Source organism: Laccaria bicolor, genomic scaffold (assembly GCF_000143565.1).
Source record: "Laccaria bicolor S238N-H82 LACBIscaffold_1 genomic scaffold, whole genome shotgun sequence".
NCBI classification, from domain to species: domain Eukaryota; kingdom Fungi; phylum Basidiomycota; class Agaricomycetes; order Agaricales; family Hydnangiaceae; genus Laccaria; species Laccaria bicolor.
In genome coordinates, this window is record NW_001889872.1 from 3,412,335 (window position 1) to 3,425,506 (window position 13,172).

Here is a 13,172-nt window from a genome sequence, read left to right on the forward strand (position 1 = left end):
CTTGATGAACAGGCATTAGAGTAATTTTTGTACCTCCAAGATTTTGAAAGAATTAATTATACCACGCAATGAGCATATTGTTTATCCAGGTGCGGACAATTTTCTGTTCGACGAATTGATGTTCGCCAACCTGTACGTAAAGTGGGACTTCTTCGTAGTATGTGCGTTCTCCGTCATGGACAGTAAAGTTGTTGTGATAGTCAGTTTTACACTCTGTGGGTCATTTAGCAGTTGTGCAAGGAGGTCAACAGGATAGCTCTTACCAGGACAGTAGAGGTGAATGGCCCATGCAGCCTGTACGCCATTGGCAGTTGTATAAACAACAACCTCACGGCTAGTCTCTTTCTTCAACGGCCGTGTATTCCCACAGCCCACCGTTGCACAGACACTTTCGCGAGGGTAGATCGAAAGCACAGCTATAAAGAAGCTTTAAATATCCCTAATACTGTTATCCGTATGTAATTTGGCACATACCGATGCCCCGAGACCAACCAAACTCTCTGAATAGCTCGAAGTCTTCATGTATCAGGGGAACAGTTGTACATTCCCAGATGTAATACTTCATGATATCCCAGCTATCTTGAATGAACTCTTGCTTAATGCTTAGGGCTAGGCTCAAAAATTCTACGAGGCTCAAGGGTAAAACATCAGGAGGCACGCCAGGATCAGTTTGCTCGAGTGGTTGAGGTAGCAAGATGTCGTTTTTGAGATGGCCTACCAGCCTTGCATACTGGACCACATCATTCAACGTGAGCTTCCGTAGAACAGGGTGTCTTTGCAAGTTCTCCAAGGCTGTTATGAGGCGCATTGGTGCAGAGGGGCGATGATTGTTTGCAGGAGGTGATCGTGCGTGACCGCGTTGAAGACTCACGTGATATAGGCATTTACCGGCGGTGTTTGATGGCGTCGATCACCGGCGGTGTTTCCAACTCTCGGATGCCCTCGGCTGGAGTTGGGCTGGAGAAAGAAAGAAAAAACAAAAGGCAAACACGGACGCGTAAACATATGTCGGGCTGACCTAAGTTTAGCTTAGTGCGTCTCTTATTCGGCTACATAAGCTGGGCGTTCCCTGACTTTTTTTGCATCCTCGACAGCCACCTCGCCCACCTTTAATTGTCGTTCACGAGCAGAAGCAGCCCCAGGTGGACTACTCGCTTATACTTTCACTCTTTAATCACAACACTACTATAACAATGGGTGGAGGTCCTGGAGGAAATGGTGCGGGTGTCGAATCAAAGTCCCTCTTCTGGGCAATTATCATGTCTGCTTTTGCCGGTGCGTAGCCTCGTCATCTGTGTTTATCACCTTGCATCTGACCCCACGTATTTTCTAGCATTCGGCGGCATTCTATTCGGGTGGGTCGTGTGCTCTAGCCAACACTTCATGACCTGATTCATTCAACAGCTACGACACCGGCACCATCGGTGGTGTCATCGCCATGAGCGATTGGGTGGAGACATTCGGAAAATATGACTCTTCTATAGGATGGTACCTGCCAACGAACGACAGCAGTTTAGTCGTACGCCTTCTTCTCCGTCAGCCTCTATCGTGGTCTTGACCCCCCACCTAGGTTTCGATTTTGTCTGCGGGCACTTTCTTCGGGGCTCTTCTCTCGTATCCTGTGGGTGACATGGTTGGGAGGAAGTGGGGCATTGTGTCGGCTTGTGGAATTTTTGTGCTTGGTGTTGGCTTGCAGATGGACACCAAATGGGCGACGTTCATTGTTGGGCGAGGTGAGTCATATTTTTGACCACTACATTCATCTCTGACTTTCCCTTATAGTCATTGCCGGTCTCGGTGTGGTATGTTGACTCTGAGCCAAACTTGTCACGGCTTGACTTTTCTTATTAGGGGATTGTATCGTGTCTCGTGCCTATGTATCAATCAGAGGTACGTTGAGTTTGGCTCCTCTCAGCTCGTCACTTACTTTCCTTCATAGTGTGCACCCAAAAGTATTCGTGGCCTCATTGTTGGTCTCTACCAACTAGCCAGTACGTCTTCCCCAGCCCCGTTGTGTGTTCGTGATGTCACGTCTAACTCTGACATATAGTCACCCTCGGTGCTCTGCTGGCCGCCATCGTCCTGAACTCCACAAAAGACAGGAGTAACCACTCTTCATGGCGAACTCCCATCGCCGTGCAATTTGCGTGGGCAGCTATCCTAACCTTCGGAATGGTCAGTGTCTTTGTCAACTTTACATATCGTCGCCTCATCCTTACGTTTTTGTTCCAGATCTGTCTCCCAGAAAGTCCCCGCTACCTCCTCCTGAAAGGCCGAACAGACGCCGCCCGCGTTGCCCTTGGTCGTCTGATGACACTACCCGCCGATGCAGAAGAGGTCGATAAAGAGTGCAGGGAGATCTCGGACGCACTGGCCATTGAGATGGCTCATAGCTCAGGCTCATACAGGGACTGTTTCAGGAATAACGAGGATCGTAATGGGTTCCGTACGTGGACTGGGATTATGTTGCAGGGGTGGCAGCAGTTGACGGGGATAAACTTTATCTGTATGTTTCTCTTCATCTCAGGTTGTGCTGGCGCTCTTTTGCTGAGACTTCGTGGTAGTTTACTATGGCACGACTTTCTTCAAGGCATCGGGGATTTCGAATCCGTTCATCATAACGTGAGTTATCACCTTACTTCGATGCCTTTCCGCCCTGACTGATTGACCGCCATATCTCTAGAATCATCGCGGACGTCGTCAACACTGCTATGACCATCGTCGGCGTGCAGCTCATTGACAGACTCGGTCGTCGTAGGCTATTGCTCATCGGTGCTGCTGGGATGTGTTTCTGCGAGTTCATCGTCGCCATTGTAAGCCCCCCCGTCATCCGTCCTCTCCCTTATCCTTGATTATAACGCGCTTTTGTCAGGTCGGTGTCACTGCAGGTAACATACAGGCAGACGGCTCTGTGAACTTGGCTGCTCAACGTGTGCTAATCGCATTTGTTTGCGTGTACGTGACCCTTGTCTCATACTACACCTGCATATCACTGATGCTGTCTGTCTCTAGGTACATCGCCTTCTTTGAGACGTCCTGGGGCCCAGTCGGATGGGTCGTCACTGGCGAGATCTTTGTAAGTCTCCTCAGCTTCCACACAACACCTGATGTGTTAAGCCCGCTTCCAGCCCCTCTCTGTCCGCGCAAAGAGCATGAGTTTAGCGGTGGCTAGTAATTGGCTTTGGAACTTTGGTATCGGATACGCTACGCCCTACCTGGTGAACAAATCAACAACGGGCGTTAATGACGTGAAGACTGCGAATCTGGGGGTCAAGGTCTTTTTCATATGGGGAGGCACCTGTGTTGGGTGTTTCATTTTTGCGTATGTCGCTCTTGCTCTCTTTTTCTCTATCTGAAGTGGCTGACGTTTTGGTGGGTAGGTACTTTTTCGTGCCCGAAACACGGGGTTTGTCATTGGAGCAGATTGATAGGATGTATCGAGAGTCAAGCAGTATGTTTCTGGTCTTTTTCTGGGTTCTATCATTCTCTGACCTGGTCTCCCCCGCTTGCATAGTCGTCGCCTCAGAAGCGTTCAACAGGAAGCTTCTGAAGGAGAATGGAGAGGTTGCTGATGTTAGTACACCTTCCAGTGAATCAGTACGTCTTTTCTCTTCTACCTTTTATGTTTTTGTATGCCATGTGCTGATGGGCTGATTGTAGACGATTGATGTCAGGCATGATGAAGAGAAGCTCAAGGTGGAGGGTGATCATAATACGTTACGTGTGTAGGTGCAAGAAAACGAGTAATTAACCTCTGTACACTACTTGGATACCAGCGTAATAATGGACCAGGACAGGCAAAGTCGACTTCAGAGATAGAGAATCGATGCTGGTCTCAGACCATAAACTCAAATGTTCGCTATGTATTTCTCATACATTGGGATTATACCCAGCTAACTTTTTTTCTTCCTACGTTTAGTTCGTTCGAAGTCCGAAGGGACTTAGGATAACGACCGCTAGCTAGTGTGATTGAGCATTGGAGCACTATTTTGAAGCACTCCGTTCAACTCATTACATACCACTTCTCCCCGATGTTTCGCACTATCGAACACCGAAATGCCTGGGCAGCCAGGCGTAAGAGACCCAGAGTCGTCCAAGAAATAAGATTTTGTTGGAAAAAAAAACGTAGAACCCCTGTTACTGTCCCAGAGAGACTCGAACTCTCGATCTTCCGATGCCTTGCGAGCTTTCTTGCCGTAACAGTCGGACGCCGTAACCAACTAAGCCATGGGACATGAATGATGAGTTCCAGGGCAACTTGCTAGGCCCATAGTGTTTTTAAAAAAATACTACCCACGCGGTAGCCATTTTTTAATACATTGTTTGTCCAATTTCGTAGACGTAAAACGTCAAAAGTGAAGTGAAAAATGAACTAAAATTGGCTACTGTGAACCCACCCTCCTTGAGATTGTCAAAAATGAGATGAAAAATGGAGGAGCACGTTTTTGGCACCCTGGCAGCCTTGAGCTCTGTCTTATCACATCTCAAATACTATCCGTCAGCCTCATACCTTCCTGACTTAGTCTTCAGTTGTTTAGAAGTGGTTTATCTCATTTTTTTTTTGCTCGTTTCGTAGTGTGCATGGTAAATAAAATGAGGTGATTGCCATCCATATATATGGGGCAACAACAAAAGGAACGGACAACGCCGAAACGCCCTTCGGCAACAAGACAAAAAAAATGGATGAAAAATGATTGAAAAATAAAAACACGTCAAATATGAAGGAAAGGATCAGTACAAGGGTCGGCGTCTCAGTCTAAAGTTCTTCATGATGGGCCCTAACTCTACAATCCTTGTAGCACCTCCCTACGACCCCCAGGTAGCTGAAGTGCTCAAGAAATATCACCGCGAAGGAATAACGGATGGGAGGTACTACTTACCTCAGCTCTTTGCCAGAAAACATAAATTCAAACCTCTGGAAACCAAAATGCATCTTTACTGATGAATGACCTTCGCTGTTTAAGGTTTGCGGACGTGTCGCGCCGTTGCTAGTAGCGGCCTTAAAAAAAAGAAATTTTGCCCAGTGGTGACGCCGATCGTTGCGTCGTCTTATGCGGGACGAGCAGCGGTGCGGTTATGCGGGTTGCTTTAGGGGAAGAGATGTTAGTTCGGGCTCCTTTTATGGTTCATGATTTTTTGAGAACCTCAGTGGATTAGAACGAAAGCGAAATCCTCTGTAAAGAAACCGCTCAAGTTCTATGTTGTTTCTCTGATTTAACACTTCTTCCGGCTCAATATTTTGTCCCTTTCTTATTTGTTTTTCTTAGGTTCGTATTCTTCTGACGATACGAAACGGGTGTGTTCTGGACATAAAACTGCGCCAATGAGTCGTGAGTTGGGGTGTACTGAACGGAAGCCACTACTTACACATTGCCCCGCGGAGAGTCGGGGCCCGTAAGAAGATGTGAAAAGATTTTCCGAATCTAGGTAACCGCTTTACGGGGAGCTCCATAATCTGAACGTAGCTGTATGGAGGCCGGCACTACGAGGAGTTGTCGCAACGTGATAATACATCACGCAAGGAACCGACGGCAAACCAACTCCTGCACTATACAAGTGTCCCGACCTTCCCGGGTAAACAATATTTCAGCAGTCCAGCCTCAAAGTCCAACATGGCGCAGTACCGATGAAACGTTAGAAGCTAAAGAAGTCAAGTCTGAGCGTGCACTTCGAAGACTTCCAACAGATGGGGGATAACGGGCTCCGCGTTTGAGCAACTTCTGCTTCGTTTCCAAGGACCAAGCATCCCGGTATGGCTTGCCAATGCCTCCGAGGAAATTCTGTATAAAAGGGCACGCATGAGTTCAGTTTGAAAACAACATCGCTTCACTTCACCAAGCACAACTCAGACTCACTTACCTCAGTCTTAAAAGCCAAATCAAAATGAAAATCATCTTATCCGTCATGTTCCTCCTCCTCGCCCCACTCGCCCCACTCGCAGTCTCTGCCCAAATCGCACAGTGCGGTGGTTGTACTACCGCAAAGCTAAGTTGTAGCCCTGGATGGACCGCACGTCAATCGTTCTTGAACGGCCAGCCGTGCTGGAAGTGTTGCAAGAATTGAGGTCGGTATTGAATGTTCCCCCATTTCTTCTTTTTTTGGGAGTGTATGTTGACGCTTTGGTTAATAGATCCGGATATTCAACGTTTTAATCGTGGATGTCTAATTTTTTTAGTTGGTGTGCGAGAGTTGGCGGGACGGAGATGTGGATGTGGATGTGTGAATATTTGTAGATGAATGAACATACCTGATTTGATGGTATTTTTAGCTGGACTGAGCTTGAGGGTACAAATGCGAAGGAGGTTCCCTTGAACTGCAACGGGTAAAGGTGTGAGCTTGGGTGCGAGTCGTGCGACGAGATGCAAACGAGATGAATTACTTATCAACTGCTTGCTTCTACTAAGCGCGGAGTTTCATAGACTAGGTTTTTCGCCACCGTAAGACTTGAACCGAAGAACTAGTCCCTTGGCGAAGTTTTTGGAATGGGACAGTGAAAATCGACTCGGCAAAAATAATGGGTAATCATCTCAATCATGTGACGTCGTGGTTGTTCTTTGCCAAACACATCAAATCGCCTTTCACAAACGCTCCCACCGAAAATGTCTGCACCAGAAGGCTCTTTTAGGACAAGAGGGCCGAATAATAACAATATGAAGGGAAATAATCAGTACAAGGATCGGCGTCAGTGCGCTCAGCCAAAATTCTTCATCGTGGGCCCTGACGCTAGTTCTTACAATTTTTGCAGCACCTCCCGACGACCCCCAGGTAGCTGAACTGCTCAAAAAATATCATCGCGAAGGAATAACGGATAAGAAGGTGCTGAGTCAGCTCTTTGCCAGCGAACATGGACTTACATTGAGGTCCGTCCATGAATTGAACATCACGTTGGGTTTCTCATCATTCCTGCTAGTGAATCGACGATTGTAAGGAGAAAGAAGAAGTTAGGGCTCCGCGCGAGCCGGTTGACGACACTAGAACTCAGTTACGATGTTAAACGTCAGCTCGTTTTGGACCAAATGGCGAAAGACCCCAAGGGCTTAATTGGACCACGGACTGTCAAACAGGGAATTTTCAAGGATACCGGAGTGCAACTTACGAGGTGAGAACTGATTTGTTCCAAGGTACTATAGTTGATTGTTGTATTGATATCAGGGATTGGATAATTGAAGAGATGAGGAAGATTGATCCTGTGGGTTATGCTGCCCGTGGATCTAAACACGTGAGGGCTCGACGGGAACAACGTCTCGCAGAAGCTGGGATACCGCCGTCACTATCGTCGGGATTAACACGAGAACCGGTTCTTAGTTCAGCCCTGTCCGAACCACTGACGATCATTCCAACGGACATGCCCACCATCTCAATTGATCGTCACGCGCAGAGTCCGCGAGCACCGTCACTTATCCATGATACCCACTTCCAAGATGCGGTTCCCTCAGCCAATCCCGTAACTCCGGAGCCTTTGTCGCCTCACTCGATAGACGAGGATCAGGACTCGGATGCGGATACTGGGGGTTACCCTGGCCAATCCGATCGGACTATTCCCAACGAGATTACACGGCAAGTTCACCCCAATCCGTCGTCGGCACCTTGGGAATCCGCATCGGAGGCGGGCAGTCTTGGCCCCTCTTCGGTGCACCCATCCTCCTCGTCCCTTACTGTTGTTCTGAATGCTTTGGAAACCGCGACTCCGAATATATCTGGAATCACGCAACTCTTAAGCCAAGTTAATGGAAGCAACGGAGAATTTCGAGACCCAAAAACATATGAAACAATCATGCGATGTTTGGAAGCTGCTGCGCTGTTGGAACGCCAACTCTCGCGGTTGGCTTCGGGCTCGCAATCTCGGAGGTAAAAAATGCGTGGCAATCTATATTGATGAGTGGTATAATAATGCAGGGGGAAATAAGCTATTGGCTACAGTGTAATGCGATGAGTATGTACAAGTGGTATAAAAAGTGCGTGATGAATATTAATGTGTATGCGATGCTCGAGGAAAGTTCCAATAATTAGTAGAATCCGGTTACATGTAAGGCAAGCGCTCAGCGGCGATCAACGGCGACATCCGCTTGCCAGGCGTCTTCAAAGACGTTGTGAAGTCCAACGAGGACAAGGTGCTCGAAGAGAATACCAGATGTGCCTATTTTATAGTCAGAACAGGTGGATCGCTCATTTCGGGTCATCTGTGGAATAATAGGCAGTCAGAAAATGTTCTAGCAGGAAAAAAGAGCAAAGTATTTACCTCGATAAAACGAGCAAAGTTCGATGCAACAACAGCTCCAAGTTGTGCGCGTGTCATGGGGCCATTGACCATGATCTCTATTGAGCGTCTCCAGTCGACATGCTCATATCCCGGCCACTAAAAATAAGAGCAAGGGTCAGTTACAAGAAGACTTGATATACAAATGCTCAGACTAACGATTATATAGAGCGTGATCCGCGAAAGTCCTGTATGAACAAAAACTTGATCGGTCGCGCCTACGATCATGCTCGAGAGCGCATGCGCGCCACGCGTGCTCAGCTCGCGCATCGGTACACCCTGCCTTGTGTACCCCAGATAATCAAAATGTACGGGAGAATGAACCAAATTCGTGCGTCCGGTAACGTTGCGCCATTTACTCGAAGGGGTATAAGGAATTTGAGGGAGGCGGCGGCGGAAGGGGGAAACGAAGGGAGGCGCGTTGGCTGAACAGACGACGGCGCCACTTAGAGCGTTGAATGGTGATTGAAAGGTGGAGGGGATGGGAGGGTGGAGGGGATTGTTATAGATAGCCGACATGGTGACCTAGTAGTGATAGTGTATAGGGCGGATGAGGTCAAGTGGCTTGGAGGCTTGGGTAAATTGTCTGGGACTCATGGAGTTGGCCCATGGCTATTTTATAGCAGGCCAGATGTAAGGCCATAGTCAACGCAAAGGCGCGCCATTGCGCTCGCGCATTGTCGCGCATTGTCCAAAGAGCCAAAGCGGCTCAGGGTCCTATGGCCACAAAGTAAGGGCGCGCGTCCCCGAGTGGCCCATACGCGTCAAAGTGAATCACCATGGTACCCGTTGAATGGGGAGGCCCTTTCGCAAGAATAATCGGAACAGAATGACATAGGGAAGTAGAACGAAGCAAGAGGTGATTGGAAAGAGTGGTAGTCCCTTTATGATATCACAATGGAAGAGATGCCGAATTGATGCCGAAGCAGGGACTACTATGTCAAAGAAACGTTAAAACTCTTTGTGGTATGGGTCACTGAGTATATTTCGATTGTCCAGGCATCGAAGAAACTGAAAATGTATTTCTCGGGGGTAAAAAAGAATTTGGAAAGTACGCCCAGGGCAAGCGCAGCCTCAGGGTTCCGAATCAACAGGCGCTTTGTTTGGTAGCACACCCGATCTCGGTGCAAACTTCGTGCCTCAACTTTAAGATTGGGATTTCCCTAACTGGTGATGGCGTATCAGTAATACGCCCTCGAAGTAGTGAAGTGTCGCACGATACCAGGTCGAACACCATGGCCTGTATAGACGCAAGAATCAGATAGTATAACCTCAATCTGAATGTTGATGGGTCAATGTAGTTCCACTGTAGCAACAGCCAGATGGTTTCCCCAAGAGAAAGAAGAAGAGTTGGTTTCAGACCATCCTCGCGTAAAGTTATGGGCAAATACGAGAGCACGACCTTTCCTTTTCGGAGAACCAGGAAATGACCGGGTAAAATTGCAAAGCTCTTGAGCAAGTACAGGCCTGTTTAGCCCAGTGCCGCCAGAAAACGAACTATGATGTTCTCACACCCTGGGTAACGTTGTCAGAGGAAAGTCACCTGTGGCATCGTGAAACGTTACCTATGCGAGGTTTCATATATCGTGAACCAAGGTACGACTTCACATATATCGAAGGAGAGACTAATGCGAGGTGTCCTGTAAACTATTCGGCGCGGAAGAGGCGAAGTTTCCCGGACGGAGCCGTCCATCGAGTTGAGGAAAGCTTCCCATGATTTTAATAAGACAAGTACGCGCGGACTGTGATACTAAGGTGAGCAGACGAAAGATCAGCAGGGGAAGAGTCATCAGACTTCCAAATCACGGATTCCGAGTGCGTGTCCAACTGACACGTAGCCCCACCGACTGTGTTCCCTGTTCTAGCTCACCTTCATGATCATCGCCAGACTGATAAGAGGCGATGTCTGTGGTATCGGGTCAGGACGGCGGTAAGGGTAATCAGATGGGACCTTACGCCTACATTCCAATACTTTTTTTCAAGATATTCAATCAGGTTGTTTCTAATTCCGCAATCCTTGCATCCTCAGGTATTGAACATCAAGCAGAGCCTGAACTGGAACTCTGACCGTGTCAGGTTCATTTCCTCTGCATCCCCGATACTTGTGCTTTAGAGGAGATTCTGAATGGTCCTGGGTCTCATTCACAAAACGCAGACCCTTGGACACGCCAGGAGAGAAACGCATGAACTGAGCGGTATTTATTCCCGTTTCCTGTGGAGAAAGTAAGACCGGCCAACAGGGACCAACCTTTGATCAGCTCAAGATCAGCTGTCAGCAGATACAGACAAAGTACAGTGATCACCAGTTCGCGATGAATTTCCCGTGTTGAACGTGACTCAGGCCAAATTACTACTATTGAGCTAGGGAATAGATGACCCTACGTGCCGACTGCATTTGGAGTTTGAAAGTGGGGGTTGAAACAAGGTTGAAATTCAGAAATAACAACGCCAAGCCTTCAAGTTCTCCGGATCCAGACCGGTTGTTTGGCTGGGCAAACAGTCCTGAGTCCTGCCAGTGCTCGCTCCGCTGGATCTTTCCAAGATAATTTCGACGTCCGGTCCTTGATTTAAATCCCGGCACCCAACCGGCACCCCCTTGATAATTCTCCCCGATACCAAGACAGTGCTTACCCTCCCTCTGAACAGCGTCAGTCAGATCCTTGGATGCGCCTGACAGCCTACAGGTGAATCAGAATCATCGATTGAACTTCATGTTGAGTTTGCGCTATTCACGGACACATTGGATAGTAAGTACAAAGAGACTTCGCTACATTTGTACATGCCCTGATGTACTTCATTTGTCTGTCTTGAATATCATCTCCGTACCCTCGCGTTTGCCCGAGTCAAGGCTCTCTTTGCCCCATGCCCACACCAGGCGTGGTCCGTCGATCTGTCTGGAACTGACAGGACGACACCCACGCGCGCCTCGCTAGGCGTCGTCGCATGCGCCGCTGGCCGATTAGACCACATCACCCCCCCACAGGCCGCAGGCGCCTCGCTCCATCCTCTATCTACGTAGTGTTGCCGAAGTTCAGTTCCGAACCATCGGTTCGGACCGAACTGGCAGAACCGAACGGACAGTTCGGTTACGGTTCCAGTTCCAGTTCAGGCTATGGTAGTCAGTTCTGGTTCGCAGTTCGGGCATGAGAGAAATTTCGAGAACTGTATTAGAACCGGTTCGAACTGAACTGAACAAGAACTGAACATACATTTTTTTCGTTGAGAATTGGCTAAGAAATGTGAGTATTGAGTTGTGTTTATGTCTATTTCTTATTCAACCCGCAACACACCAACGATTCTGGTCTTTTGATAGATTCGGAAGGCCTCACAATTTGTTCCATCTGCTCTTGTCACACTCACTTTCAAATCCCCTGGATGGACTAAACTCCCCCTTCATCTCCTCAAACGACGAATGGTAGTGCAATGATGGGCCTCTGGCACATTTTGTGTCATGTTTAATGGTGAAGACGTTGTCGAGGGGCGCGTTGTCGCTCATGAAGAGTGAGTGAATGAGAAGAGTTCGACTTGGAGAGAGAAGAAGGGGAAGAGGACACAGTAAAAGGAAGATCAATATGACTCGGATGGCACATAGTTTGCAGGTGTTGAGGTTATACTGTGAGTTGGTACGACGACCCTTGAACAAACTTGAATTTTGACGTGGGGATGCTGAGGAAGCATTGGTAGTACTCAAAATTCAACATGCGGTGCACCATCACGGAAGCATTCTCGGAAGTGCCAACACTGTGTCCAGCAAGCCCAGTCGATTGGGTGACGACATCGGCGGCTGTCGAGGTGGAGATACCACTTACTGCCCAATTTCGGTTGAAGAGCCTCCAGGCACTGTACCAACAGCACTTTCGATGGGCTGCTAGACATTCCATCCAAACCTAGCTCCCATCGCACCTTCTTCTCACGTCCAATATAGGCCTCGATCAACACCCTTCACCCAAACCAAACTCCACTTGCCTTTACGCTTCCGATTCCTTCGACAGACCAGCTCGCAGTGGCCCTTCGGTCTCCCCTCGCCTACTGCTGCTTTCCAGTTCCCTCGAGTCCAGTTCGTTTGTCACCCCTCAAGACAAGGGGTCCCCGTGTATCTCAGTGAGGATCGCATCCCTTCGTGATAAAGTAAGTTAAGCCAGTTGATCCAGTTCTTCTCTCTCTAATGTTCGGGCCCTAGACTCGCTATGTGTTTCTCACCTCCCCCACATCCTTGCCACCCGACTCCATCTAATGTACCACCACTCAAGATAACGCCATATCAGAATCTTGAGATCGATATCAACACAACATTCTCGCCAACTATGCTACCTCCGATGCTCCAGCCCTAATGTAGGAACAGTTATGCTATCTCATATGTTCCTACTCAGTGACATTTTACAGAAAAATGTGAAAGATTTCTCAACCCTCGCGTGTCTCGTGCGTGATTATTTGGGGATTCAAGGCTCCTCTGTAGCTTGGATTCAGGGCTCCTCTTTAGCTTCCAAATGGGCACTTTGAGTGGTGTTTTCAGATACCTTACAACGTACACCTGGAGCCATTTCTTTTTGGCTGGGTGCAAATTCTCCAGTGTGCTTATAAAACGCGCCTCCTCATTGCTTCAATTGAGGCCGATTCTCACCCAGAACGTAGATTTATTAAGTATTAGATGCTAGAGTTGCTAATCCCCCTTATGGAGGCAATATTCATTTTTCTGCCAGTTCAGCGTTCGAACTGAAACTGAACGGACTGAACCGGAAAGAATGGTTCTTACCACTTCAGTCCTGTTCGGTCCTCAGTTCTGCCCGGAGCCTGTCCAGTCCAGTTCTCGGTTCTCAAAAAATGCCAAAGAACTGAACTGAACTGAACTTTGGCAACACTATATAATCTACGGCGACGACCCGTTCAACACTTCAAGAAAATTAACGTAGCCAAA

General features: G+C 48.2%; 6 protein-coding genes across 6 annotated transcripts; 3 read left to right on the top strand and 3 right to left on the bottom strand.

The window, feature by feature from the left end:
- Positions 1 to 81: 81 nt before the first annotated feature.
- LACBIDRAFT_321423 (uncharacterized protein) lies at positions 82 to 808 on the bottom strand (the record flags this gene model as incomplete). The annotated part of the gene is made up of 2 exons (XM_001874350.1): positions 82 to 416; positions 475 to 808. 2 exons carry the CDS (start codon positions 806 to 808, stop codon positions 82 to 84), a joined length of 669 nt encoding a protein of 222 aa, XP_001874385.1.
- Positions 809 to 1,027: 219 nt separating this feature from the next.
- On the top strand, positions 1,028 to 3,654 carry LACBIDRAFT_187465 (uncharacterized protein; the record flags this gene model as incomplete). The annotated part of the gene is given in 17 exon segments (XM_001873699.1): positions 1,028 to 1,275; positions 1,334 to 1,355; positions 1,405 to 1,519; positions 1,571 to 1,733; positions 1,783 to 1,802; positions 1,852 to 1,890; positions 1,940 to 1,991; positions 2,051 to 2,175; positions 2,233 to 2,506; positions 2,565 to 2,622; positions 2,684 to 2,813; positions 2,873 to 2,888; positions 2,904 to 2,955; positions 3,013 to 3,076; positions 3,129 to 3,239; positions 3,255 to 3,322; positions 3,381 to 3,654. The coding sequence occupies 17 exon segments, from the start codon at positions 1,194 to 1,196 to the stop codon at positions 3,652 to 3,654; spliced, it is 1,665 nt and encodes a 554-aa protein (XP_001873734.1). The 5' UTR covers positions 1,028 to 1,193.
- A 2,229-nt stretch (positions 3,655 to 5,883) lies between these two features.
- On the top strand, positions 5,884 to 7,906 carry LACBIDRAFT_321425 (uncharacterized protein; the record flags this gene model as incomplete). The annotated part of the gene is made up of 8 exons (XM_001873700.1): positions 5,884 to 5,960; positions 6,176 to 6,178; positions 6,269 to 6,322; positions 6,626 to 6,681; positions 6,746 to 6,860; positions 6,911 to 7,099; positions 7,153 to 7,848; positions 7,897 to 7,906. The coding sequence occupies 8 exons, from the start codon at positions 5,884 to 5,886 to the stop codon at positions 7,904 to 7,906; spliced, it is 1,200 nt and encodes a 399-aa protein (XP_001873735.1).
- Positions 7,907 to 8,039: 133 nt separating this feature from the next.
- On the bottom strand, positions 8,040 to 8,776 carry LACBIDRAFT_321426 (uncharacterized protein; the record flags this gene model as incomplete). Its single annotated transcript, XM_001874351.1, has 3 exons — positions 8,040 to 8,180; positions 8,240 to 8,356; positions 8,417 to 8,776. The coding sequence occupies 3 exons, from the start codon at positions 8,774 to 8,776 to the stop codon at positions 8,040 to 8,042; spliced, it is 618 nt and encodes a 205-aa protein (XP_001874386.1).
- Positions 8,777 to 10,610: 1,834 nt separating this feature from the next.
- Positions 10,611 to 12,133, bottom strand: LACBIDRAFT_321427 (uncharacterized protein; the record flags this gene model as incomplete). The annotated part of the gene is made up of 7 exons (XM_001874352.1): positions 10,611 to 10,935; positions 11,163 to 11,317; positions 11,467 to 11,487; positions 11,548 to 11,555; positions 11,618 to 11,781; positions 11,903 to 12,041; positions 12,067 to 12,133. The coding sequence occupies 7 exons, from the start codon at positions 12,131 to 12,133 to the stop codon at positions 10,611 to 10,613; spliced, it is 879 nt and encodes a 292-aa protein (XP_001874387.1).
- A 104-nt stretch (positions 12,134 to 12,237) lies between these two features.
- LACBIDRAFT_302000 (uncharacterized protein) lies at positions 12,238 to 12,912 on the top strand (the record flags this gene model as incomplete). Its single annotated transcript, XM_001873701.1, has 3 exons — positions 12,238 to 12,385; positions 12,438 to 12,589; positions 12,641 to 12,912. The coding sequence occupies exon 3, from the start codon at positions 12,745 to 12,747 to the stop codon at positions 12,910 to 12,912; it is 168 nt and encodes a 55-aa protein (XP_001873736.1). The 5' UTR covers positions 12,238 to 12,385; positions 12,438 to 12,589; positions 12,641 to 12,744.
- Between the last annotated feature and the right edge of the window lie 260 nt (positions 12,913 to 13,172).